This window comes from Poecilia latipinna, unplaced genomic scaffold (genome assembly GCF_001443285.1).
Source record: "Poecilia latipinna isolate Pla-1442-1.1 unplaced genomic scaffold, P_latipinna-1.0 Scaffold972, whole genome shotgun sequence".
In the NCBI taxonomy this organism is placed as follows: Eukaryota; Metazoa; Chordata; class Actinopteri; order Cyprinodontiformes; family Poeciliidae; genus Poecilia; species Poecilia latipinna.
The window spans coordinates 86,571-111,832 of NW_015113588.1; the positions used below are offsets into that span (position 1 = coordinate 86,571).

The window sequence follows — 25,262 nt, forward strand, 5'->3', positions numbered from 1 at the left end:
GAGAGTGCAGTAACAGTTTTGATTAAACCTTTTAAACAATAGCAGGGGGGGACGTTATCATCAACAAATGATTGAAAGAAAAAATGTGGATAAAGATTATTTGCTTATGTGTTTGGGAAGGAACTACATCATATTAGATTTACAGTGTTACCCACAATGATTGGCAAACTGTTAAAGACACTGAAAGTTATATCAGAAAATTAAATTAATTAAAACGAAATTGAAAAAAATTTGCAGCTCTTGATAAATTAACTTTAAAGTTTTTTGTTGTTAATTTTTTTCCCCTTCACTACCGTCCTACTTACTTAGCCTGATGGCAGAGTAAACTTAAACAGTGTCGTTTGTCACAGCTGCATTTGTTTAAACTGTTTAATTATCGCTCTGACTGTAGATAAAGGCATGTTTAGGGGAGTTGGGATGTTCTTGTAGCTATGTTTAGACTGCTGGTATGTTCTCTTGTATTTTCCATTTAGTGGCCAAGATAAATGGGCACCTCTTATACCCAAGGTAAAAGACGCTCATGGATGACCAATAAAAAGTTCCTACACAGCTTGGAAAAATGAATAAAGTCAAAGTATTATCCACTTACTTTTATTAAAAAGGAGTTGTAGGGGCACTGAGAAGTGTTGCACCAGTGAATTTGTGAAATAATTATTTCTTGTGACATTATTTTGTGTGAAATGCAAACAGTAAGAAGGCTGGAATATTTTTTTTTTATATTTCTTTATCAGGGGTGCAAATAGTAATTGACATTTCCTCTTTGGGGCCAGGATTGCTCCTAAATAACCCAGTTGTGGTATAGTTACACTAACTTACTTTTCTGTTTTTGTTCCTGCATTTGAAAAAAAAAATGAAAAAAAAGAAGGACCTTTAAAACAGACAACAGAATTTAGTCCAACTCACCCATACAGCATGAGCAGGGCAATAAGGGGCTGCAGGTTGGCTGGTGAGGTGTAACACCTCTTATCGAAAAACAGGAAAATTTCCACCACCATCGCTGCACTGATGGAGTAATTCACCTGGAGGTATTCACAGAGAGCCTCGGTTCAAGCTCTAATTACATGGCCTAGATTGTGCCAGCAATCTCAAGAAGGTAACTGGGCCACTGTACCATGTCCCACAGAAAGTTGGCCGTCCAATACACCAGCGGACTAACACCGCTGACAAACTGCAAGTGTTTGGCCTGAGTGACCCTCTCCTGGATGAGGTACAGGACGAAACTAGCTGGGACGAACGACATGGCGAAGATGACGCAGATGGCCACCACTGCGTCCACCGAGGTGGTGAGCCTGGAAAAGGAGAAGTGGAAGAGCTTTCATGAGGTGGGGTGAAAGGAAAATTTGCTGTGTTCTAATCACGACTGGCGAACAATTCAAGAAAATGGATGGAGGAAGAACGGTGAGGACGAAGGACACTCACACGGTGATCTCAGAGAGCTGCTCTTTGGTCAGGTTCAGAGGATGATTGACGACTGTGATCCCGTATTCGTTCAGATCTGCTCCTTTTGGAAGATTTGCGCGAAGGATGGCATTGTTGGCCACGTTCATAAAAGACACCATGGCATGCCAGCCCTTATTGTTATACCAGACCTAGGAAAAACTGCAACTGATTACCATAATGTAGCATGTATCGTGTATTTCATATTTGATCCATATCTAGATAAATTACCCGACTGATGAGCTGTAAAGGACTAACCTTGACATTGTTCTCTGTTTCCATGTACCTGAGGAACTTCCCTATTCCTTTAAGTGTTTCTTCGGAGTATTGACCCTGAAAAAAAAGTTACCTTTTTAAAAGCAACAATATGTTAAAAAGGCTTTTAAATGGAAGTTAATCCAAACAATCCCATAAAATAATAGATTAAAGGTTTTAAGTAGTAGCTAACTGTCTTGGTTCCTTTATTCAGTATAAATTCAGATCAGCATATCAAGAAGAGCCAAGACCAAAATTAACTTTTATTTTCTTAAAATACTTTCAACGTCAAAATCATCTTGTTTCATCGATGTCATGAATTTCTAATTTATTGTCCTATTTGCATTGGACAGTGACTTACAAAGAAGCTAATAATAATAATAAACGTCAGAAAAACATAAGCAGAGGGCTGTGCACCACAAATTATCTTCCTGCGTGAAACAAGGAGCTACAGCAATATTTGTTCTCAGTATAAGACTTAAGATCAGACTTAAACTGAATGTCAGACTTCTGACTCTCTTACTGTCTTGATTCAGATAAATACAAATTAGTTGGTCCCAAGAGCTGATCATAAGACTAAAGAAGACCGTCTGAAAAAAAAAAAACACTTTATCCGTCACAGCAGTTTGTGCAAATGCTATTTTATGGACCAAGTTTTATTGGTGAAACTATTTAGACATGATAATTTACAGGAGAAATTGAGAACAGATCATGTAAAGCCAAATCTAGTCAGGGTGACTAAAAAATAGAAAGTTCAGACAGTGTAAAATACATTATCAGTACATATAATTTTTTTATGAAAACTAAAGCTATTTTAATTATTTTACCTTTTCACACCACTTTTGGACAGTAACTCTCACTAAAAAGGGCTTACACTGTCAGTACATGTTTCACTCAGAAAGATTTTTAGGTGCTGCACCACCTCCTTTCTATATTTATTTTTTAAATATCCATCAGTTACTCTTTAAATAACCACCTGAAACAAAAGAGATTGGAGTTATCTACTGCAAGAAACTACTTGTAACCTTTTAACAACTTTATTTAACTATTCCTTTCAGCCTCACCCCAGTAAGGTTCAGAAGTTGTCCCAGTTGAGCTGCTAAGTCCTGAAGCGTCTTCGGCTGCACTCCTAAAACAGGAAGCTGTCCACCCACTGATATGCCTCCATACCTGGACACCACAGAAAAACCTCTTTATGAAACCTGCACAACTTCTCTGGTTTAGTTTTTCCTGCATCTAAGTCAGAGGAATAACGGCAGTAAACAATCTGACCACAAGAGGGAAATACAACACAAACAGTTACATCTGTCTGTGAATTGTATTTCAAAGTGAAATACATATATTTGGTATACTTACAATATAAATGTGATATTGTAAGTATATTTTCCACTGTGTAATATTGCTGGTATTTACCTCTGCTCATTCACCCAATATTTGCTTTTCAAGCTGCAGAGAGATCAAACAGAGATATTACATTATTCCACACGATTCCAATAAAGTCCTGCAATCCAAGTCTACATATTTTCATTTAAGGGCTTCAAAGCCTCCATACCTGGTCCTGATTAGGGTGGGATACGTTTTCACAAGGTAGTCAGAGATGTTCCTACCAGTAAGGTCAAACAGAACATCTCCAGTTGACTGGATCCTCTAAAAAAAACAAGAAAAGAAAAAAAAAAAACGTGATTCTAGATTCTCATCAGATGATTTATCTAAAGTAATGTTTTGCTTTTCTGCACAAAAGTCTGGACATGTTCAGCACCAACCGACCTGTGGAGGCGGGAGGCCTCCAGCTCCTTCAGGACACACAGGGAGCATGGTGAGCTTCTTGGATGTGCTGCATTGGCATTCTGGAGAGGGTCTAAGAGGAGTCCACTTTGGGCTCTCCAGCATTTCTATCAAGGAAGGGTTGACCATCAGCATCTCCCACTCTGTGGTGATGTTATTGCACGGGAAATCTCTAAGATGGGATGAAATTGAGCCGTTCTGTGAGCCAAAGAATTCCAGAAAATAAACACAAGACGCATCCATAGCAATGACATCTACTTACTCCAAAGGTTCATCGGCCATGCAGCGGGTCCCAAAACCAGGCTTGTCAAGCAAAACCTCCCCAAAATATCTCATCTGTGCATCCATGGGACGCTCATTGCTGCAATGGAGAGATTTCAGTCTTCTAACTTCACGTCACTTCGTCTATTTTAGCTGAATTCAAAAAGCACAATGATTTTGCGTCCACCTGAAGAATGTGTACTGTCTCCCATACATCCAAGGAGTGAGCGTCACACTTGGATACTCTCCAAAAGGCGGGACTATGAGAGTAAACATCAGTGCCAAGAAGACAAAGCTGGCTGGAAGGACAATCTGCCAGAACCAAAGAAATAATTACACTGAAACAATTGAAATGAAACGAAACAGTTCTGAAATGTGATTTTCAAACATATTCATACCGCTATGAAGCACATTGAGCATAATAAATAGCAGCTGACTTAGCATGAAAAATCACAGAAAGGTAACCTGGGCGATGAAGTCTTTGTAGGAGCGTGTGGCATGATGCCACCTCTTGATTAGCAGAGCCAGGAACTGTTTGATGATGAGACAGACGCCTCTGACTTGGTAGGATCCTTTACCTGCGCTGCCCTCTGGGAACTCATTAGGGCCATGGCCATTGGTCTCTGAAAAAGAAAACAGAGACCACGTTGGCATAAAGTAACTTCCACTAATATATTTAAAGCCGTAGCTACCCAAGCATTGAGTTCTAGATGAAGTAGTCAAAATCTATTGGCCAGCAAGGCTAATAGAGTTTACTATTTATAATACAATCATGCCAGAGGAAGTTGGTGGCTAATGGTGTGCCATGTTTGGAAGTTGTAGTTTCTGAGTTCTCAGTTGGAAATAAAACCAGACCTGAAGTTAGAAATCCTAGTTGGAAAGTCAAGCTTTCCCAGTCAGCCCTGAGTTCATTATCCAATATGGCTGCCATTCATATAAAACACAGTGAAACTTGCAAGTATAATCTATTAGAACTTCATTCGTTTTGTGTCTCATGGAAGAAGTGGAACACATACTGCTGTACAAAAACTATTTATTAGTGAACACATTAAATGGATCATCTTTTTGAGATTTCCCAGATCTCCGACTTCCAAGATAAATCAAATGCAGCATAAGCTCATTATAAATAGCTGGTCTTGTTGGCTACTGTGATGTGATGCTCATTGTGCTGTTGTCCTGCAAAACATACCAAAGTATATTTTTCAAATATAAAAATATCCTTTGTTCTGCTGTAGAAAAATTACCCAGATGCTAACAAGTTTAGCTTAATGACACACAAGCTAACAGCTAGATTAAGGTGGAGCAAACTGTGGGTGTATGGGGTTAAATCCTATACCAATCTTTCAACAATGTAAATGGTGTCATGATGAGGTGTTGTTTTGTAGGAATCTCACATGTAGACAGTCTGGTTTTGTTTTGTACCAACCTCACCCTGGAAATTGCTGCCTTTTTACAATGATAAGCCTCCCAGGCATTGGCAACCTACTATCCGCCTTTGTTCTGTCTTAAAAAATGCTGTGACATTTGTCAGAATGTCACAGCATTACTTTCTCTTTCTTTAAAAACTCAGACAACATGTTTATCAGACAACAGCTGCAGTTGTTGAGAGCTGAAAGCCTTTGTCACCTTTTTGTGCCTCCACATCAACAGCCACTCTGTTGAATCCACTGAGACTAGCTCGAGAAATCTGTTGCAATGATTTCCTGTCTGAAGGTTTAAAAGAAATTATACAAAAGACAAGACACACAGGGTAGGAGGTAGATTGATACATGATTAGAGCTAGAGTTGGATACAAAATCACTTTTTACAACAGTGGGGAGTTTATAAGGGGATTTTGTTAGTCATTTTGCCCCTTCGCCATTTTGTATTTTGTAAGGTTTATGAACTTTTTGTGCACATTTTTTTCTGGCCCTATTACACAAGACATTTTGTAAAGAAAATAGGTCAAATCCTATCTTAAAGATGTTTCTTATGCACTTTCACAACAGATAATCAAAAGTATTTTTTCTTTAAGTTAAGTGAAAGGTACTTGTAAGTTAATTGTTGGCAACAAGAACAAAATGGCAAGTTGGAACAAAATGTGGAACAAGGACACACAATGGAGGAACCACTATTACTATTTTTTGCTTCTGCTTTTGAGATACCTTGACTACATTTCTTGTTGGTTGCATTCCCATTTGCTGTGACTTTCAGAAAAATCTGCAAGAAAGTAGATTCATTTCTTAGACTTAAGATTAACGGTGAACACTTTTTATTAAATAGATCCACACCTTTTTGGGTTATTTAAACTTCTATGTTCACTGCATTAGGAGGACTATTTAAAACATTGTAATGGACAGGGACCAGGAGATTTTTGATGGGCTTAAAATGTGACTGTAATTGGAAACTATAATTATTTTTCGATTAGTTCCACTGACCTCCTCCAGCGAGGTGTCGGACACACCAAAGCTGCTGAGGCCAATGTCCACCAGGGTTTCCTCCAGCTCCCTGAAGAGGCTGGCGTACGCCCGGGGCTGGAAGTCCCGATTCGGCAGCAGAAAGGTGAGCTCCTGTCCGATGGCCTCGATGAGCCGAGCCTGTGGGACATGGTGGTGGACCAACGCTGTGATGCTTTCCATGTTACCTGAAGGTGGGTGGAAGAGGTAAGATGTTCCTTTTTCACCAGGATGGGTCAAATTAGTTTGAAGGATTTTATGGTCATTGCTATCCCGTCTTTAAAAACCTTAATATGTTACAGTGAACAATTTCATACTATCCTGCAGTGCGGTTACCGACCACTGAAGAGTAATAGAAATTTGAAACATAGTTTTATTCAAATATTCATAGAGACTTATCAATATGCTTGTTAGCAGTGCCAATTTAGTGCTGTCCTGCACATTGAGTGATAGTCAGTGAAGAAGAACATAGAAGAAAATCATTGACATTGCAAGTCAAACGTAAATCTGAATTTTTCTAAATAATAACTAAAACAGATGCGTTTTAGGTGTATCGGTTGACAGCGGACTGACTACGATCCAGTGCACTGCAAAAACACAAAATCTTACCAAGTAATTTTGGTTTAGTTTCTAGTGCAAATATCTTGATATAGTTGAAATAAGACAAAACTAACTTACAAGTAACTTTTTGTTTTAGCAAGAAATAGGAGCTTGTTTTAAGTAAGTAAATCCTTAAAATTGATGAAAAAGTTATTGTTCCACTGGCAGATTATTTCACATATAACAAGACATTTTTCCCATGTTACAAGTTAATTTATCTGCCAACAGAACTGGTACTTTTTCATCAATATTAAGAAATTATTTACTTAAAACAAGCTCCTATTTCTTGCTAAAAAAGTTACTTGTAAATTAGTTTTGGTGTCTTCAAGTATCTTGCTGAAAAGTTACTTTTGAGTTATTTTAGCTTATTTCAAGTTTACTAAGACATTTGCACGACCGAAATTACTTGGTAATATTTTGTGAAAGGACAGTAATCAAGAGATTACACTCCACTGTTTTCGTAACAGGAGAGCAGACTGACCACTGACCATACACATCACAATGAGGTGAATGTCTTACCATCCAGCTGTCTGTCTGGGGTGTGGCTTTCTTCCTGGTTGACTTTAAACTTCGAACATTTGGAGCATTTACACAAGCAGTCCTGTGTGCAGTCGCAGCTAGCCTGGTTGGTCGGATGAAACGATACCAGGATTAAATGACCACGTTCAGGCAAAAACGAAAAACTGTACTTCTACTATACTGTTTTTTACACATCACTACAGATATCAGTCAAGCTTGCTCTACGTGACGTTAAGCATTTCAGCAGTTCTCACAGACTTTTCAATCTACTGTGTTTCAGACAAATAAACGCTTTCATTTTCCCAGTTCCTCACGTTAGGAGGCTCATGCTTCATCCTGCGAACCAGAGTGAGGTAAAAGCCTGCCCCAAAGCAGTTCTTCAAGAAGATGGGTGAGCCGCAGCAGTAAAGGCGACCCTGAGAGATGATGGCCACGCGGTCACTCAGCAGGTCAGCCTCGTCCATGTGGTGGGTGGACATGATCACGGTGCGTCCTGAAAACCACAAATCAAGAGGAGTGATGGTGAAAGAAGGAAACATGGAGGGATGTTTGATGTATCACATAATCATGAATACGGGTGATAGTTTCCTGTGGTGTGAATTAGAATAATCTGTTTTACCCAAACGGTATTTGAGCAGTAGGTCCCAAATCGAGCGCCTGGAATACGGGTCAACCCCCGAGGTGGGCTCATCCAGGATCACCACCTTGGCTCCACCAACAAAAGCCAAAGCTACCGACAACTTCCTCTGCATTCCCCCTGGACGTCGAAACAACAGATAAATGTGTGTTTTCTTTGTGTGTGCCAGAGGGCAGGGATTGAACGCGATTCTAAAGAGACCTGAGAGATTCTGGGTCAGTTCGTCTCTCTTGTGAGGAAGGCCCAGATCCTGCAGCATGTTCTCCACCTCTTCCTCAGCCTCAGTTATCGGACGGCCTTTCAGCAGCGCGTAGAAGAGAATGTGCTCTGCCACCGTCATGCTGAGGAACAAGCAGCTGGTACAAATGAGTGCCACCGTTTTTTCCAACTTAAAACCTAAAACTTCAAAAGGTGCTACCACTTGAAGTTTTAGCTTGAAATTTCAAGTTGCAACTTCAATTTTTAATATCTTTCGTCGGGTTTATGTGTGATAGTACTGGACAATTGAGAGTTGAAAATACATGATGGCTTTAAGAAATTATTTACGAAGGAAAGTGAAACTCTAGTGTCTGGTCTCCGGCATCAATCTAGATGCTCTGTGAAGGTTTGTTAGAAAATGTTAAAGAACAAACAGCATCATGAAGAGGCTCATCAAACAATTCAGGGATAAATTAGTGGAAAAATTTAAAGCACAGCTAGATTATAAAAAATATTTAATGGTTTTAAACCCCTATGAAGAGCTTTTTAATTAATTATCAAAAAAATGAAATAGCAGGACACCATGGCAAACCTACCACACCATGGCTGTCCGTCTAAAAGACCCAGGTCTTTTAGGAGAACATTATTTAATCAAAGAGTCAAAATGCCTATAGCAACAACTCAGGTAAGAGAATTGGAATACGAGGAAAATGTTAGTTTTGTACTCTACAAATTACTTCCCAAAGAAACCTTGTGTTTAAAGAAAGCTATGAAAGTCCTGTTTGCATTTTGGCACAAGCCACAAAGGTATGTGGGACAGAGTAGAAGAAAGTAGAAGACATTGAACTTTTTGGCTTACATGTAGAAGACTATGTAGGGTATAAAACAGCGTACAACACCATGTACAGTCCTCTCCCCATGGGGAACCGCAGCTGTGCCAAATTCATGGTCAGAAGGATAAAGAAACTGAATTGAGGTAACAGGAAGAGCTAAAAATAGGGCAGTCCTGGTGGAAAACCTGTTAGAGGTTTCAAAGGATTTGAAATGAGGGCAGGTGTCCATGTTCCAGCAAGATAAGAACCTCAGATATATGCCAAAAGTGTTGGACTGTGACAGGAGATCCCAACACAATGCTTCAAGATTTGTGGTTGTGAAAAGCACAAATCTTTAAGGGTTGAATGTGAAATCATTTAAGGGTCAAGAATGTCTTTCTCAGAGCACAGCTTATGCTAGTTAAATACGTGAGAAGTGACATACTGCTGAAAAAGGATGTTGTACTGAGGACACATTCCCAGAGACATGCGAATGCTGTCCATGTCCGTGCGGATGTCCTTGCCGTAGATGGTGGCCGTCCCCGAGGTGGGAGGGAACATTCCAGTCAAGACTGACCTGGGACAAAGAGAAGACATAGACTCTCTCTTACGTTCAGCATTCCGCTTATTCTGCCAGCAGAGAGTCTAAGCGACATACATGGTGGTGGTCTTCCCGGCTCCGTTGTGCCCGAGAAAGGCCGTAATCTGGCTCTCGTAGAAGTTGATGCTGAGTCCGTCGACGGCCGGCGAGGAGCAGCTGCTGAATACCTTGACCAGGTTTTGGATGCAGACCCCCTTCACCAGATCTGCCGGCTCTGCCTCGAAGAACGGCTCCTCTGTGGACACCAAAAACAACTATGTTTTTCCACCGTCTGGAGCGAGACTTTAAATGTCTCTGAGTTTAAACCGTGTTAGTTTCATGCAGAGAGTGAAACAAATGTGTTTTGTTGCCTAACGGTTGATGAAATCATGTGTCTGGAATGCAATACGGAGTCAAAAAGTCTACTGATTAACTAAACATGAGACTGGTAGGTGAGAGGTGTGAGTTTACAAATGCCAACAAGTTCAAACACACACAAGGTCATCAAGGTTCCACACAATGAATCCTGTCTGGGATGGAAAAGCACTCTGTAAGGCAGCTACAGTCATATTCTGGGTTTACCGTCCTTCTGGTTCTTCTCAGGCTCTGTGTGGCTGAGCTTTTCACGCTGATCATGATGTTCACATGAAGGTATGTCCTCCTTCTCCTTAGCTTGTGGTTCCACCTGCTCGGCGGTTTCTGCAGCAGCCTTTTTCTCTCCTTGCTCCTTGTTTGTCAGATTGTCGAAGCCTTTTTTCTCCAGTTCCGTACTGTAATTTCCTTTGGAAAAAGATAACAAAATATCCTGGCATAATCACCCATATTATCTTGTGTAAAGTCACTAAAACATATTCCACGCAGGATAAGAATGAAATACCGGAGGCTGGGGCAACACTGTTGAGCCAGTAACATGGGAGCAAGGGGAAGTAAAAGGGGCGACCAATGCCGTACTGTCCTGTGATGACAAGAAGAAAACAAACAAAAAAAACCCAGAACCTTAGCACATTTGTATGACGAGAGCACACCTTTTGGTTCATTTCAACACACTGACCAGGGAAAACGTTGTCCAGGTACCAGGCCAGAGCAGCATAGAGAACCGTATCCAAACCCATCATGCAGATGGACGTGAGGAAGGAGAACTCGTCTCCCTCCAAAGGACTGGTCTGGATGTTGTCCCACTGCAGGCCCATCCCTTGCTCCTCATACCGGGATAGATACTCTGTCCCAAAGCCAAATGCCACTTGGGACAGCAGACTCTGCGTGATGAAGCATTGTTTAATCAGAATGGTCAAATCCTTTCCACCACTACTTGACTAGCATTTTTACTTCTCATGAAAAATGGGCTATGGTGTATGTCATATCAATAGATTCTCCCATTCAGCCTGTCGGTTTAAGGGTGTGGTCATGTATTGGTAAGTTTTGAGTTAGGCCAATGGCATTTTCATTGATGATAACTCTATGCCCTTATAATGCTGCTTGTGGTTGTAAAGTGACAAGATATTTGGAGGTTTAAGGTGGATAAATTCTTTTTCAAGGCATCTATCTGCTTATCGATTAAAAGAGAAATACAACCGTGTTTTGAGGTGGAGGCACCCACCGCCATGATCTTCATGTCTTTGGTGATGCGTTCCTGCCAGGTGAAGCAGAAGATGTGCGGCAAGTAGAGGGCGAAGTAGATGATGCCGCAGCAGGCGGCTGCCAGGTTGGCCTGGTTAAAGAAGATGCTGAACAGGAAGCACTGCATGATGGTGGCAGTGGTGAATGAGAGCAGAAAGAGGAAGAGGATGACAGGGTCGCTGTAGTTCAGAACCCTCCCTCCCTGAAGACAGGAAAGAAACACACACGAGGTTCAGATACTGTAATCGTATCAACATGTGTGTTTTGCTTTGGTCAGTCAAAAAGACAACATCATCATCATTCTCTTTCTTTGTAAACAAAATGTGGATATTTTGGTGTGACAGTGATCCACATAATGTCCACAAGGGGTCGCATAAGCCCACCGTATTAAAATGAAGAAGGTGCTGTTTCTGCCCGCTTTTAATCATTTACAAGTCCTTTGCTGCAAATCTCGTAGAACTCTGACATAATCTTCGTGATGTCATGGTATCAGTTACTCTGACATTAATGATTTACTGAGAAAGCATGCATTAAGTGAGCTATTAATATCAATTCAGTCGTTCCAGAAAAAAAGAGAGATGACTGACTGCAGAATGGTTTACTACTTGTCGTTTATGATCTGTGAAGTGAGTTTATATCGAAAGCAGACAGGGGGATAAATTAGATGATTCAGGTGGAAGACATGCAGGCATGGAAGCACAAATGTGAAGCTCACCATGATGATGGCAGTCAGTAGAGCTGTGCTGGTGCCCATCATGAAAAAGCTGTCAATAAACCAGGTGGACCAGATGACACCATTGGTGACCCCGATGGTTTTCAGGGTCTCCTTCAAACGGAGTTCCTTCTCCAGAACTATGCTCTTAACTACCATAGACACGGAGTAGACCCAGGCCAGAACCATGAAGATGGGGAAACAGCGGTTCAACGTCAGCATGAAGCTGGAGGAAGGAGATGGGAGAGAGGAAAGAAATGATATGGAGGACCTACTTATTGACAGACGAAGTGTATCAAACGAAATGTTTCCACTCACAGGTCATCCACATAGCAGGGGTAGGGGAACTGCTGTAGGTAGACACCCAGAGGCCACTCTTTTCCTGTGTGAGTCCTGATAATCCCATGCTCTATGATGTCCTGGAGGTAGGCAAAGCCACCCCAGATGTAGCGGAAATCATCCATAGGATCAGCTCTGGGGCCCGGGTCCCAGTACCTGAGAAAAGCGAACACAGATTTTAAATCCTATGTTTTTTTCATACCTACAATCAGCTGGAAGCCAAATCTAACCTGTCTTTGACTTTGTTGGTGCGCTCCACTATGTCGATGTCCATTCGGATCTTGAACTTGACATGAGGTGGAACGCTGGTGGTCCAAGAGAACATGTTTGTAAAGACGAGACCCGCCCAGAACTTGCCTCCCTCCAACAGGTCCAAGGCCCGATGAGTGACAGCGTCTTCATCAGGTAGAGGTATGAATTTATCAAGAATTAAACACTGTCAGAGAGGGAATAAAAGAGAGACAAGCATCCATTAGGACATAGATAAGAGTAAAGCCAGAATGGAGTACAATGGCACCGACTTTCAGTTACAATGCTGAACAGAAGTTAACCACTCAGTTTAGCATGCTAGCATGCTAATATTACAATAGCAATATCAAGTTGTTTAGCAGTTAGCCTCTCAGCTTACCATGTTAGCATGCTAATATTACAATGGTAATGTGAAGTTGTTCAGCAGTTAGCAGCTCAGTTTAACATGCTAGCATGCTAATATAACAGTAGTAATATCGAGTTGTTTGGCAGTTAGCATATCAGCTTAGCATGTTAACATACTTGCTTTTAATCCCAGCTAATTGTAATTCAATTGGAATTTAATGGACATGACTACAATTCATTCTGTTCAGTATGAAACAAGATAGCATTTTATTTACATTACAAAATGTTAAATTATTTTACAGTTTAACTAAAAGACCATTTGTAGTAAACTGCAAATGTTTCAAGGTCATGGTTCTTAATCTATAGTACCACAGGCAGCACATGGGCTGCTGTTAAAAGTACACAAAGAAAATGTTGGTGTCAAATATTTGAGATGTTAATGCCAGTCACGCAAGCATAACCCTGAATAACTCATTTGAAGGGTAAAAATATGATAATTTTGTATTGAAGGGTTCTGTTGTTGTAATGCTATCTTTGCCTGAAAAGAAGTTGTGGACTGGCTGCCATCATACAGCTGCTATTGCTTCAGCAATGTCTCCAGAGTGGCTCAAAAGACGAAAAGCCCACAAATACCAGCGCTGGCCCAAGACTCCACAGACCCCTTACACATTTGCAGAGGCGTTTGTCTCATTCCTGAAAAGCGTGTCCGATGAAACCATTCAACGAAAGCTCATGCAAATAAGGACGGCTGTGGTCCAAAAGGAATCCCTCCAAAACAGCTATTTACCACCGAGGCTACCGACAGCCCTCTTCAACCCAAAACACACACACAAACACCATTTGCTTTGAAAACACAGATATACACCTAAAAAAAAAAAAAAAGGGTCTGGATGCATTTGAGCAATTTCAGATTAACAATATTAATAAACAAGTGACATTTAGGGGAGAATCTCTTTGTTTATGGAAATTTTCCCCAACACGAACAGTGAAGCATCTTCAGGTGGTGTGATATGCAAACATGCCACCAATGTGAGCGAGCCAACCGTTCAGCTCACGGTTATTGTTGAGGCTTTATAAAGGATAGTCGATGGAGTGACAGCTGTGTCTAATCAGCCTCAGTCGCTCCCACTCTTCCTGTCAAACTCAAGTGCTGTAAGCTTCAACTTGGACAAAAACAAAGTGCACCCACCACCTACCCAGCCTTGTATCCAGGTACACCCCCCTGTCCTCAACCCCTTCAGGGCAATATACTTCTCATTCTGATGAGCCTCTGCAGTAAAAGGGCCAGTTTACTCTTTTGTCTTAAATGCATTCCCCCCTACTAATGTAGATGACCCTTATAAGAAGCGTTACGCAAGGGTTTCTCTTTGTTTTTTAACTTCTACTCGATCAACATGAAACAAAACAGAGTGGCCAGCTGCTTTGTAGCTTTGGCTCATGCCCACCTGGGTGGACTACCACATTTCTGTACAAAGGGAACAAATTGGAGAGCCAAGAATCTCCTAAAAACGTCAAGAGTAGTGCTTAGAGCACAGTGCTTAGCTTCCAGGGCATTAAGCTCGACAAATGCGAGGCTTGATTGGATTATTTTGTGAAAAAGGCCTGACCTGGAGCCTGACATTTCCAGAGGAACATAATGGCAGTACTGTCCAAATTCTTACCATCAAAGTCACAAGAGAGAATGGGGAAAAATTTGAATAATTGTCCTGAAACTTTAGGCTTATCTGGAAATTTGGGGCGCTGTTGGGATGTGTTTGTGTCAACACCAGACCAAAACGTCTGATTCGGCGAAACATTTAGATTGACAATTTCTAATTAAAATACATCAGAGGTCGTCTTTTAGCACAGCTCAGTGTAACCTCATGGGAACCACAACGAAGTTAAAGTACTGCTAGACCTGACAAGCTAATTAGAACAAACCCAACAAAGTTTTGATTACTTGAACTTTGCTTAAACAGAAAACAGATTTTAAGAAACTCAAATCAAATTCTGACAACGTCAAGAATTTGAAAGGCTGAAATACCAGCAAGCCTAATAAAAGAGCCTGTATGCAGACGAGAAGGTAAAGTTTCAAAATCCCACATTGAAGAGACTACTGGCTCAGTGTTTTATTGTTCGCTATCATAAATACAGATGGGCGCGGAACAACAAAGACGCTACTGCAAGGTGTAATCAAGACAACAGGTTAGGAGGGGGATACATAGTCATGCTTGCCATCCAAGCATGAGAATGGGTATCAAGGCCACTTAGGAAGCCCAGATGAGCAGCTAACCTGAGAAATAAGATCATGACTAAGCTGGAAGGGCTTAGGCTCTTCGGCAAGGCTAAGAACAGAAAGTAAATGAAGTTGTAGTAGCGTAAATGTAGCCCTTTGCTGTGTACCCACTGCAAAGTGATCCTACACTACAAATTACAGGTCACCTCTCAGTGGCAGCGGTGTTCCTACAGGCAGCCAGGTGGAAGCTAACATCAAGGCAACATGGAGATTAACTATCCAGCTGCCAGAACAATAATTAAAACGTTCATCGCAAAGAAGTTCTGACCAAAGGGGAACTTACACCAACGCACATCTACCTAATTGGAATGGCATGTTCTCTTGCCTTTCCCATTTTGAAAAGAGAATAGAAGAAATATACCTTCAGAACATTACACTACTATTAAGACTGCCAAAAAATGTGAAAATCACCTCTTAGATTTTCTTCTGTAGGTGAAAAATATACTTAAAGAACAGAAGATTATGCTAGTTTGATCATAATTAAGGCATAATTTCACACATTAAACGCATATTATTAGCAAATATAAGCATTGCTAATCACCTGCTGAAAAGGTGACCATGTAACATGACCAAAGAAGACATCTACAACATATTTCCAGTTTGTTTTTTGTTTGAATTTATTTTTAGGTTGATAAAATCCCAGACTAACATGTCAAACAAGAAACTATGTGAGCGTCCTCAGAAATGCTTGCATGGCAGGCCAAAAATGTTAAAAGACAAGAAGCATTTTGCAAGAACGTTAATCCTCTAAATAAGAACAAAAAATCTACTAGCTGTACAAAAGCTCTCTTGTCTTGCAGAGACACTATTACTAATTTCAGATCATGCAGGATGCTTCACTTTTTCTGCCTATATTTTAAGAAATAAAACTATTAAATGTGAGATTAATTGTTTTTTGGGGGGGTGATTTTTTTCTTTAGCAAGCTAATCAAACGTCTGAAGAATAAATTGGTGCTCTCTGCAAAGTGGCAGATAATATAAAATGCGCTACTGTGGTTTCTTACTCACATCCCCGTACTGATTGAGCATCCGAACGACCCGGTCAGTGAGGTTGAAGACATCTCGCCAGTCAAAGTTGGGCATGTCGTAGCCCCGCTCCTCTGGCGGCCCGTTGTGCAGGAAGTTGAGGATGTGTTCAGAGGAGAACGGCGCGTCTTCCAGGCTCCTGTCTATAAAATCCATCACGGAGGGATTGCGGATGGTGTCCTGAAATAAAATAAAGTTTTGAGCTTAATTTGAAAAATGTACAGATCAATTCATGGGTTTACATGTACTGTAGAAAGAGACATGTTTAGATAAATGTATTCTTTTTGCAAAATGCCATAGTAACAAGAAAGAAAGTGTGCGATTATGTTTTTGTTTTTTAAATTCATATGTGGAACCTAATAAAATTATGACCCCGTCGGAGCATTGTGAAGCCACACCACCAAGAATGATTTTCTTTCTTTTTGTAGGTAAATTAGCAGCTTTTGATCACAATTTCCAGAGACTGAAAGGCGCAGTTTTATCTGCTCATGCAGTTTCAGTATTAGAGAAGTATAAACATCGTAGAAATATTCAGCCACTATACTTTTCAGGAAGGAGAAATGTTCTGTATCCCAGAATGAACATTAATTAAACCTGTTTAAAAATGTGAAATGTGCATATTAACTCCTAAACAAAGGCAAAATATCTTGTAAGAATGTTGTCTGAAGCTCATGAGAGAGAGAAAGAGAGAGAGAGAGAGAGAAAGAGAGAGAGAGACAGAGAGAGAGAGAGAGAGAGAGCCATCCTGAGCAAAACAGCTTCGTTATTTACATGTCCTGAAATGCCACTCAGGAAGGAAGATGTCATGACTCAGAATCAACATAAACAGGCTGCCTGGCATTTGCAAATGTACATAGGGACAAAAAAATCTGCATTTCAGAAGAGATTTTCTTTTGGTATGTTTAAACGAACATTTAAGTGTTTGGAAGAACTTGGGGGGAAAAAAGGGCAATGGCATCCTTTTTTGACAGCATCATGTTTTGTGGGTGTTTTTGCTGCAGCGGGAAATTAAGATTTGCATCACGAGGAAAGAACATTGAGTGGAAATATTGAAGAAACACCTCAAGACATCGGCCAGGAGGTGAAAGTTTGGACACAAATGGATCTCCCAAGTGGGTAGTGACCCTAAACATGCAGCCAAATTAGTGACAAAGTGGCTTAAGGTTAACAAAGTCAGTGTTCAGGAGTGGCCACCACAAAGATCTCCGTCTCATAGAAAATTTGTGTGCAAAGCTGAAAGGATGTGGGCAGGCAAAGCGGCCTACAAACCTGACTCGGTTACATCACTTCTTCCAGGAGGAAGGGGCCAATGTGAGAAGTTTGAGGAAGGATATTTAAAACATTTGGCCCAAGTCATGCAGTTTAAAAGGCCGTTTCACCACTGACACTTGCAAACAGTTAAAAGAAATCTTGTTTTTCTGGCATTTAGCAAATAGAAATAATGTTCTCAATCCTAACTGACCTGTAAAACAGGATAAATTTGATCAGATTTACCTTCTGAGAGTGAGAAGAAAAAGCTGTGTTATGTATATGGAAATATCTGGTTTCAAGCAGGCGTAAATCTGAACAATGACCTAGTTTTGCATTTTGAGAAATAAACTGGAAAGCGAAAGAGATGAGTCATTGTGGCGAGATAATTCTCCATATTCGAGCAGGAACTTTAATCTAAATGGTCAGAAGCTCGGGATGAAATAACATCATTTATCAACTTATTCAAAGGCACAATAGTTGGGCATTGAGTTTCAGCTGAATGGCAGCAGTGATAAAGATCATCATCGTGCACATCTCCCATGTCACAAGGAGCGGATCTGGTGCGAGATAAACTCGCAAGTTATTTATTCAGCCAGACTGCAATGCTGTCCCACCCGGATCATCTTGACTTGGACTCCATCTTGGAAAAAAGCCCAGATCTGAGGAGCCACTTCCTCCCAGGCCTTTCCCATCGTCCTCAGCCTCTCCAGCTCCTCAAACGTTGTGTTTGCCTGCAGCGGAGGAGAAAGTGAGAAGCTGAACATCCCCTAAAGAAAATATAGAGAGATGCATTCAGGTTGCAGGAAACACTGGTAGGAGCGAATAACACCCAAACCCAATCCAAACTTGGACTCAAAGCTTGGACGCTTAAAAACACACACACGCATGCACGCAGTCACACATACACCCTAATCTCCCGCTACATACCATTCCCACATCAAACTGTGCGAAAACAAGCTTTGCAAAGACAACACACGCATTCTCCCACAAAGAATTCCCACCCGCTTTTACAGATAACCTGCGACGAAGGCCTTTTCGGTGCCAGATCGTCAAATATTTACTGCACGCTTATCGTTCAGAACCCCGCATGTGTACAGTGCTTTGTGTAGGCGCGCACCCAAGGTCGGCTACTCCGGCATTCAGTCATGTGCAGTGGGGGGGATAAAAGCACTCAAGAGTACACCCAATTAAACGCCTTCCTCTTGTGTGTGTCTGATTTCGGGTGACAAAGGAGACAATGGAGCCGGGGGGTGACAATGGAGGCCGTTGGTGACGACTGGCTGAATGCATTCAGCCGGCCCAGTGAATCCCAGTCAGGTTCCCACAACCGGGAGCTTCCTCATTCCATGAGACAGTTCAAAACAGCAGGCGACAGAGGAGGAGAGGGCGGACGGGGAGGCTCCTGAAAGCCGATTTTGTAAAAAAAAAAAAAATGAGTAGGAGCTAAGATGTGGCATGTTCTGACGATGGAGGAATATTTGAAGTTTGAGGATATATTCAGCCTTTAATTGTGTATACTAAAAATCCGACAGACATGGCTCTGTCGGGTACAGCAGGATGTAGATAAGACCAATGTAGCTCAATATTCTGCGAGAGCAACCACGTATGACGACAGCATGGTCCTAAAACACAAAGTTCTTGACCAGCATTTCCTTGAAACACTCTGATGCATGACAACAAAGAGCCGCCAGAGTCTTTGTTTTCCCCTCCTGTAAAGTAATGGATTAACCCAGTGGTTGTCACATTCTTAGTGCAATTAAGATTCCAGCTGAGGCAAGAGGAAAACAAAGAGGTCTATAAAGGGCTGGGTAGGAACAAACATGAGGGTGTGTGACCCTTTCTACACACTCTCACGTCTTTAAGGAAAAGCCACGGCGGCGTAAGGCACATCTAGAAAAGCGGCGGTGCCAATGGACGGGGCAGCAGTCAACACCGCCGATCAGTTTGTGTTCTTCCATTGCGACCAAGCCAACCATGACTGCCTGTACCCACCTCCCACCCAGAGACTTAACGGCGTTGACAAACACTTATCTACATCTAGATACAAAGGCCTGGACACGACATGGGGGAAGCTGATCACTTTTTCTGGGGTGGAAACGCATTGTTCACCGCATCAGAGGAGCCAGCGCTGAAGAGAAACACAGATAGGGACGTCACCGAGATGTCTGGGTGGCCATATTCATTTAGATCTTTCTAGGTGTCGTGTTTAAGTGTCTTTGATGTTTCTGGTTGCTCCTGTGCATTTCTAGTTGTACGTTTTCAATCGATCTAAACAAATCAACTCTCAATCAGATTTCCTCAACCATAAAAGCTTTTCCCCCAAAAGATTTTTCCCATTTATTTCGGTACGTCCACAAACTTGAACATTAGGATTATATGACACACCAACGCAATATACAGCACAATAAAATATTTAGCATTTAGCCAAAATAGAACCAATATATGATGAAGAGTCAATATAGATCCTTATTTTGGTGTATTTCTCTAGCAGTTTTGAACATCTGGACACTCAACCTCAGTCAGATTGGATGGGCCGAGTCTGTAAGGAAAATTTTCCCAGTCCTGCCACAGAGTACAGACTCGAATTTGAGTCTATACTTTGATTAAGCCATTCTAGAGTCTGCACATGTTTGGATCTAACTTATTCCCCTGTGGCTCTGGGTCTATGTTTAATCTTACCAACATCTACTCCAGTATTTATGTTTCATATGAAGCTCCAGTAAAATATATGCAAGTCTGCGGTTGTAGCTTCATAAAACGTAAAATAAAAGGAATTTAAATTACACCGTAACGTAAATTATTATCAATGCTTAAATATTACAACCAATAGAGAAAGATTAAAGTCATAAAAATAACTGTATATACCCAAATAATTTTAATATATAAAGAAAAATACTAACAATGATACATTAAAAATCAACATAACAGCCATTTGCTTACATTTCTTATGATTTGCTTGACGGCTGGTGAGTCTGGAGCGTAGAGGATCTGTCCCATCAGCATTGGCTTCACAGAGTTCCACACAATCCATGTGGCAGGACTGGACTCCAGTTCCTTCATCAAGTCATTGCAGAAAGGAGCTGAGACAAATAGTTATCAGTCAGCTGATGTAACAGAGGAAGTCAGTTTATTATTAAATTACCAAAACACACAGATTATGACAACAGGCATCATGAAACAAAAAAGGATTTCTCAAACTACAAATGAAAACATTGGAGTCACCTACAATCCAGGAGCAACAGTTTATAAAGCCAGAAATTTCTTTCCTTTTTTTCACCTGCATTAGTAAACCACCAGCTTTAACCAGATAGTTTTTATTTCAAGCAATCTGCATGCCGCAAACAGCGATGGTTCTTAAGAATCTTAAGTCCTTTTTGCTGCTGAAATAGACATAACTAGAGGGAGAGCTAAACCTTAAAGGGGAGGTTTTGTGTATTTCCAAGCCACACAGCACCAGTTTACAGCACAATCAAGTAACTATATGACTAAAAACAAATTTGACTTTGTAATTTAACACCTTGAAATTGGGCCTCTGTCTCTTTAAGAAACTCCAGCTCTTTCTGACACTCCACCTTCAGGAAATCATTCCAACATGGCTCCTCTATTAACCCTTTAAAACCATTTACCAGCGTTGCACTGAGAAACAGCTCGTCTAATGAGCTCAGCGGAAGGTGCAGCTCCACTAGGTGTTTGCTAATTGCTGCTGGCTAGTCTGAAGGAGCTGAGTTGGCGAGTTGTGGGAGTTGGAAACTCTGTGAGGCGGAAGCTTGGAAACTGCAAGTTTCCGAGGAGGAGCTTCATCTCAAAGGCGGGGCTAGGTCCCCCCAGGCGTTTTGCACAGCTGAATGGTTTCCATGGAGATAAAAGGATTCCTCAAACATGCATGAAAGTAATGACATTATAATATGGCGTAAAGCTAAAAAAAAGTTTGATTTTACATAAGACTGCCCCTTTAAAGCATAATATCTAATCTAGATTTAATCAAAGTTTTTTTCATTTTCGCCATAAGTTGCCATGGTGTTAGTAACGCTGTTTTAGGATCAGATCTTCCTCTGTGTGGCTTCATGAGTTTGCCCCTCAGCTCCAGCAGTAACACCTGTGGTTTGATCTGCTGTGTTTTGTAAAACAAGTGCTGAACTCACTGGTGCTGTTGTCATACGTGTAGTCACCCTTGGCCCAGCCGCTTGTGATTCCCAGGAAGGCTTTGTAGTTGTTGTCTTCGTACCAGTTAAAAGAGGCAACCCTGGAGAAAGCCCCCTCTGTGTAGCCGCACACCAGGCTGGAGGCAGCAGCCATCACCTCCCTGAAGGACAGATTCTTCTGGAACAGAGGCGTTACGACCTGGATGAACTCCCTGGAGCTGCTCCTGTGGAACAGCTGGGAAGACAGATCCAGGGTTGATTTCAAAAGCTGGGCTTGTGGTTGAAAGGAAATGCAGGATGTGCATTTGAAGTTGAATTTAACAAAAAGAAAATACTGTGCTGCTAAAAACCTACTTTCCCTCTTGCAGGATGCTTCGATTTACACAGTTAAATGCTTCGGATCATCAAATTCTAATGATGATGTGTTGCTTTTAGAGATCGCTTAGTCTACTTCGTGTTGACAGGCAGGTTTTGTTTAAGCAGTTTCTTCGCTGCAAGGTAAGACCGGAAACAGATATAGATGCAGCTTGTAAAGTTTAAGTAATAAAAAAAGGTTGGCAGCAGTTGATTTGTGATTTAACGAGAGCGAGGAAATTATATTTCCACATAGAATCAGACTGATATGACTGCTTTTGTTTGACAAAAGTGAAATCCCCGTTTGAAAACACCATTTTTGTATTTATTTAGGGTGATATTTGATGATTCAATGCATCTAAATGTGAAAAAAAAAACTCTTGAAAAGTAATATTTCAAGGCTCTCTACTTGCTAGGTTTTAGGATCTTCCTCATCTGATTTACAGGAAGTGACATGTTTACATGTTCCACCTCGAGCGTACACGGTCTGCAGAGACAACTATCTCGCCAGCAGGATGTCGCACTGTCAACAGCAATGAATGTGGATTTGGAAACATCAACATAAAAAATTAGCTTAGTCCTTAATATAACACTTTAGTGACAAAAATATAGTGAAATTGAAAGAAATCATCAGCTGTCACCCATCATCAACTTTTCCTAGACTGGAGGCTTTTCTTCCCCCACAGTATTGTCCTACAATAATGAGCTATCTTTCTTTTTCAGGCTAAACGGGCTTGCTCTGTATTTAGATTTCCTAACACTCACCAGAAAATACCCCCCACCTACCATCTGTTTGCGCAAAAACTCAGGCAGAGTCAGGCAAAAGGGAAGCAACTGTTTCCTGTCAACTAAAAATAGGAAACCGTGAACTTTTGAATGGGGAGCTACTGGTTTGCTCCGCGGGCCGGTTCTTACGTCTCGCAGTCTGTCCGAAGCGGTGGAGACAATACGGACCCAGAAGTGAATGTCAATGCCATCAGAGTAATTATCCAGGACATGAGGGAGCTGAGGAGAAATGGATATGAGAGTTAAATAGTGTATGATTGTTAATTTCTATTTGCAGGGAAAGTTCAAAAAATGGTAGGAATGTTGCTGTTGAATTTGATGAGATCTGAAGGGATTTCAAAACCAAAAATGAAAAAAACAAAGTCAAAATATAAATTAAATTGCATTTTTGAAAAAACATACAGGCAAGGCACGATTATTTATTTCTCCACAAAATCTTCTACTGTTCTGAAACAGCAGATGTGGGAAAGAGGATGAATTTGTGCCAGATTTTTCTCTTTTTCCCCACTACAACATTGAAAACGATGCAACCTTTTCAAGTTTTTCGATATCATTAGACCAAAAAAAAGAAAATGAGTGAAAACACAAAGCAAAAATACCTCTTGAGATTAAACATCTGGAAAACTGACATGATCCTTTGCCTGCCCCTGGTTTCCCATGTCTTTACTTGAGTACTGTTTGGGTTTTCCAAAGCAGCTTCCAGAAGCGCGCACAAGACAATAGAAGAAAGGTTCAGGATGTTGCACGAAGCCAAGACACAAGAGCTGCCATCGGAAACATCCTTCCTCTTTTCTGTCTTTGTGAACAATTGGGAGACATCAGCTTCAAGTCACACTTGTCAGTCGCTGCAGCTGTACTGGATTGAACCCAGTAGCCGCCCAACAAGTTTTGTTGCTAAGAATGTTCGTAGCATTTTCTTGCTACTGCAAAGTCGGAGAGAGACACTAAACACTAAATACCATTTGGGACGGTTCCACTGGACAGTGCCTAGGTAAGGATGAGGCAGACAGCAGAATCTGTTGTTGTCTGTCTCATTGTCAGTCTTGTTTACTCTTCACTAAACATTGTCTATATGCTAAGCTATAAGTAGACAGAGGGATCTTTGACAGTTTGTCTATGCACAATCTCTCTTGGCACTGTCCTTTCTCTAGTTCACACTGTGGCTTTTCAGTAGGAGTTAGGTCTTAGAGCTGGAGACGACTGATTTGGGGTCTGGTAAACCAATTGTGTCTTGAATTGACACAATTGGTTTACCAGTTGGTAATTGGTTTACCATATCACAATTGGATATGTTGGATTATTGTCCTTAGAACAACAGAGTGACAACCATTGCCAGTCTACTGGTAGAGGTGCCCTTAAGCTCTCTCAAGAAAAGGCTCATTCCTGGCCTCCTAGGAAATTGGTTGCCATATTGATTACATTTAGCGGTTGTTATGGAGACTAGGCAACCCTAAAGGCTTCCACATGCTTTATCCCAAGCCGAACAGTCAGCGCGATGTCACATGGTTCTGAACTGTTCGTTGTTCGGCGTAGACCACCTGGGGGTGATCCCTGTGGAGAACGATGTTGCAAATTCCGTTTTTACTCATTTGACAGTCTTTGCAGTTATTTAGTGAAGAGCCCGTACAAATGTACATAATTCATCTCAGAAAAGACGTTTCTCAAATAGTATTCATGTCTCTGGCAGACACAGAAATGGCTAGTTGAAGCAGAGCAGCTGAAGTAAAATATCAAAGTTGCAGTCTGAGCGAGTTTAGGCAAAAATTTTTTGACCAATCACGCAACACTTTGCACAGAGCTCCAGACGAAAGAGTTCAACCCGGACCTGATGTTGAGTTCGGCAGGCGGGTGCTTCCCTGGGAACGATATCAAGGAATTTTCGACACGTGTCTACATCAACGAGAGCCGATTTCAGCACTTCCGATGAAGTTTGTGGAGGTAATACAACCATTTTCTGGTACTGTGTTATCATGTGAAACGTTTTCAAGTGCCTTGTTGCTAAAATATACAACACAAATAAACTTGACTTGACTTGAGCCTCGAGACACAACTCTTTGCTGCTGTTCCATAACAGAAAGCTTTGGGCAAACTTGGGTCCTTTCAGTGGCTCGTTTGTCACAATACGAGTTTTTTTAAAAGCATGTTGATAGTTTAGGAAAGTTCCTCTAAATCAACACGCATCTGCCTTACTGATGTATCATTTGTCAGACTTTTTTTAATACCCTGCACACACTCCTGAATAAATACCATCCGTTGCGCTGAGCTAATAATAGGACTGAGACCAAGTCGATCTGCTCTCCTGCTAATACAGGTTGTTGGCATTTATCCGTGGTTATTTAAGCTCAAGTGCTTTCCTCACTTAGTGCTCAATTAATTTTTGGAAGTTTCTATTTTTGTTTATGTTGAAGCTAAATGGTAATCCACTGAAAAAAAGTGAGTGTGGTCATGAGACATTAGGACCAGGATTGTGTTGAGTTAATACGCGTAAAAACAGCAGGTTTTTGGACTTTCTCCAGTCGTGCTTCCCTGCTCACGTTTTTCTTCAGTATGACAGCTGAACAATGCTGTGTTTACTTGCACTGTATTTTCCTGAAAAACATCTGCTCCACCCTGTGAGTCATGGTGCTTGTAAAACAAATACAAACTG

General features: G+C 41.1%; 1 protein-coding gene across 2 annotated transcripts in view; it reads right to left on the minus strand.

The window, feature by feature from the left end:
• The window catches only part of LOC106958241 (retinal-specific ATP-binding cassette transporter-like), a 42,165-nt gene that overhangs the window by 8,842 nt on the left and 8,061 nt on the right, over positions 1-25,262 (minus strand). The window contains exons 8-39 of one of the 2 annotated variants that reach the window (XM_015050036.1): positions 22,745-22,834; positions 21,476-21,710; positions 20,274-20,413; positions 17,948-18,064; positions 16,065-16,262; positions 12,418-12,623; positions 12,167-12,343; positions 11,852-12,074; positions 11,117-11,338; positions 10,571-10,775; positions 10,397-10,474; positions 10,102-10,299; positions 9,598-9,775; positions 9,385-9,516; positions 8,131-8,270; positions 7,912-8,049; positions 7,607-7,785; positions 7,293-7,395; positions 6,156-6,361; positions 5,883-5,937; positions 5,365-5,445; positions 4,204-4,361; positions 3,926-4,050; positions 3,740-3,838; positions 3,460-3,649; positions 3,245-3,339; positions 3,106-3,138; positions 2,757-2,862; positions 1,696-1,770; positions 1,420-1,589; positions 1,112-1,289; positions 904-1,019 (exon numbers count right to left, since the gene is read on the minus strand). In XM_015050036.1, coding sequence (XP_014905522.1) covers positions 904-1,019; positions 1,112-1,289; positions 1,420-1,589; positions 1,696-1,770; positions 2,757-2,862; positions 3,106-3,138; positions 3,245-3,339; positions 3,460-3,649; positions 3,740-3,838; positions 3,926-4,050; positions 4,204-4,361; positions 5,365-5,445; positions 5,883-5,937; positions 6,156-6,361; positions 7,293-7,395; positions 7,607-7,785; positions 7,912-8,049; positions 8,131-8,270; positions 9,385-9,516; positions 9,598-9,775; positions 10,102-10,299; positions 10,397-10,474; positions 10,571-10,775; positions 11,117-11,338; positions 11,852-12,074; positions 12,167-12,343; positions 12,418-12,623; positions 16,065-16,262; positions 17,948-18,064; positions 20,274-20,413; positions 21,476-21,710; positions 22,745-22,834 — 4,646 coding nt within the window. The remainder of the gene's footprint in view (positions 1-903; positions 1,020-1,111; positions 1,290-1,419; positions 1,590-1,695; positions 1,771-2,756; positions 2,863-3,105; positions 3,139-3,244; positions 3,340-3,459; positions 3,650-3,739; positions 3,839-3,925; positions 4,051-4,203; positions 4,362-5,364; positions 5,446-5,882; positions 5,938-6,155; positions 6,362-7,292; positions 7,396-7,606; positions 7,786-7,911; positions 8,050-8,130; positions 8,271-9,384; positions 9,517-9,597; positions 9,776-10,101; positions 10,300-10,396; positions 10,475-10,570; positions 10,776-11,116; positions 11,339-11,851; positions 12,075-12,166; positions 12,344-12,417; positions 12,624-16,064; positions 16,263-17,947; positions 18,065-20,273; positions 20,414-21,475; positions 21,711-22,744; positions 22,835-25,262) is intronic. The other variant, XM_015050037.1, reaches the window with a different exon arrangement.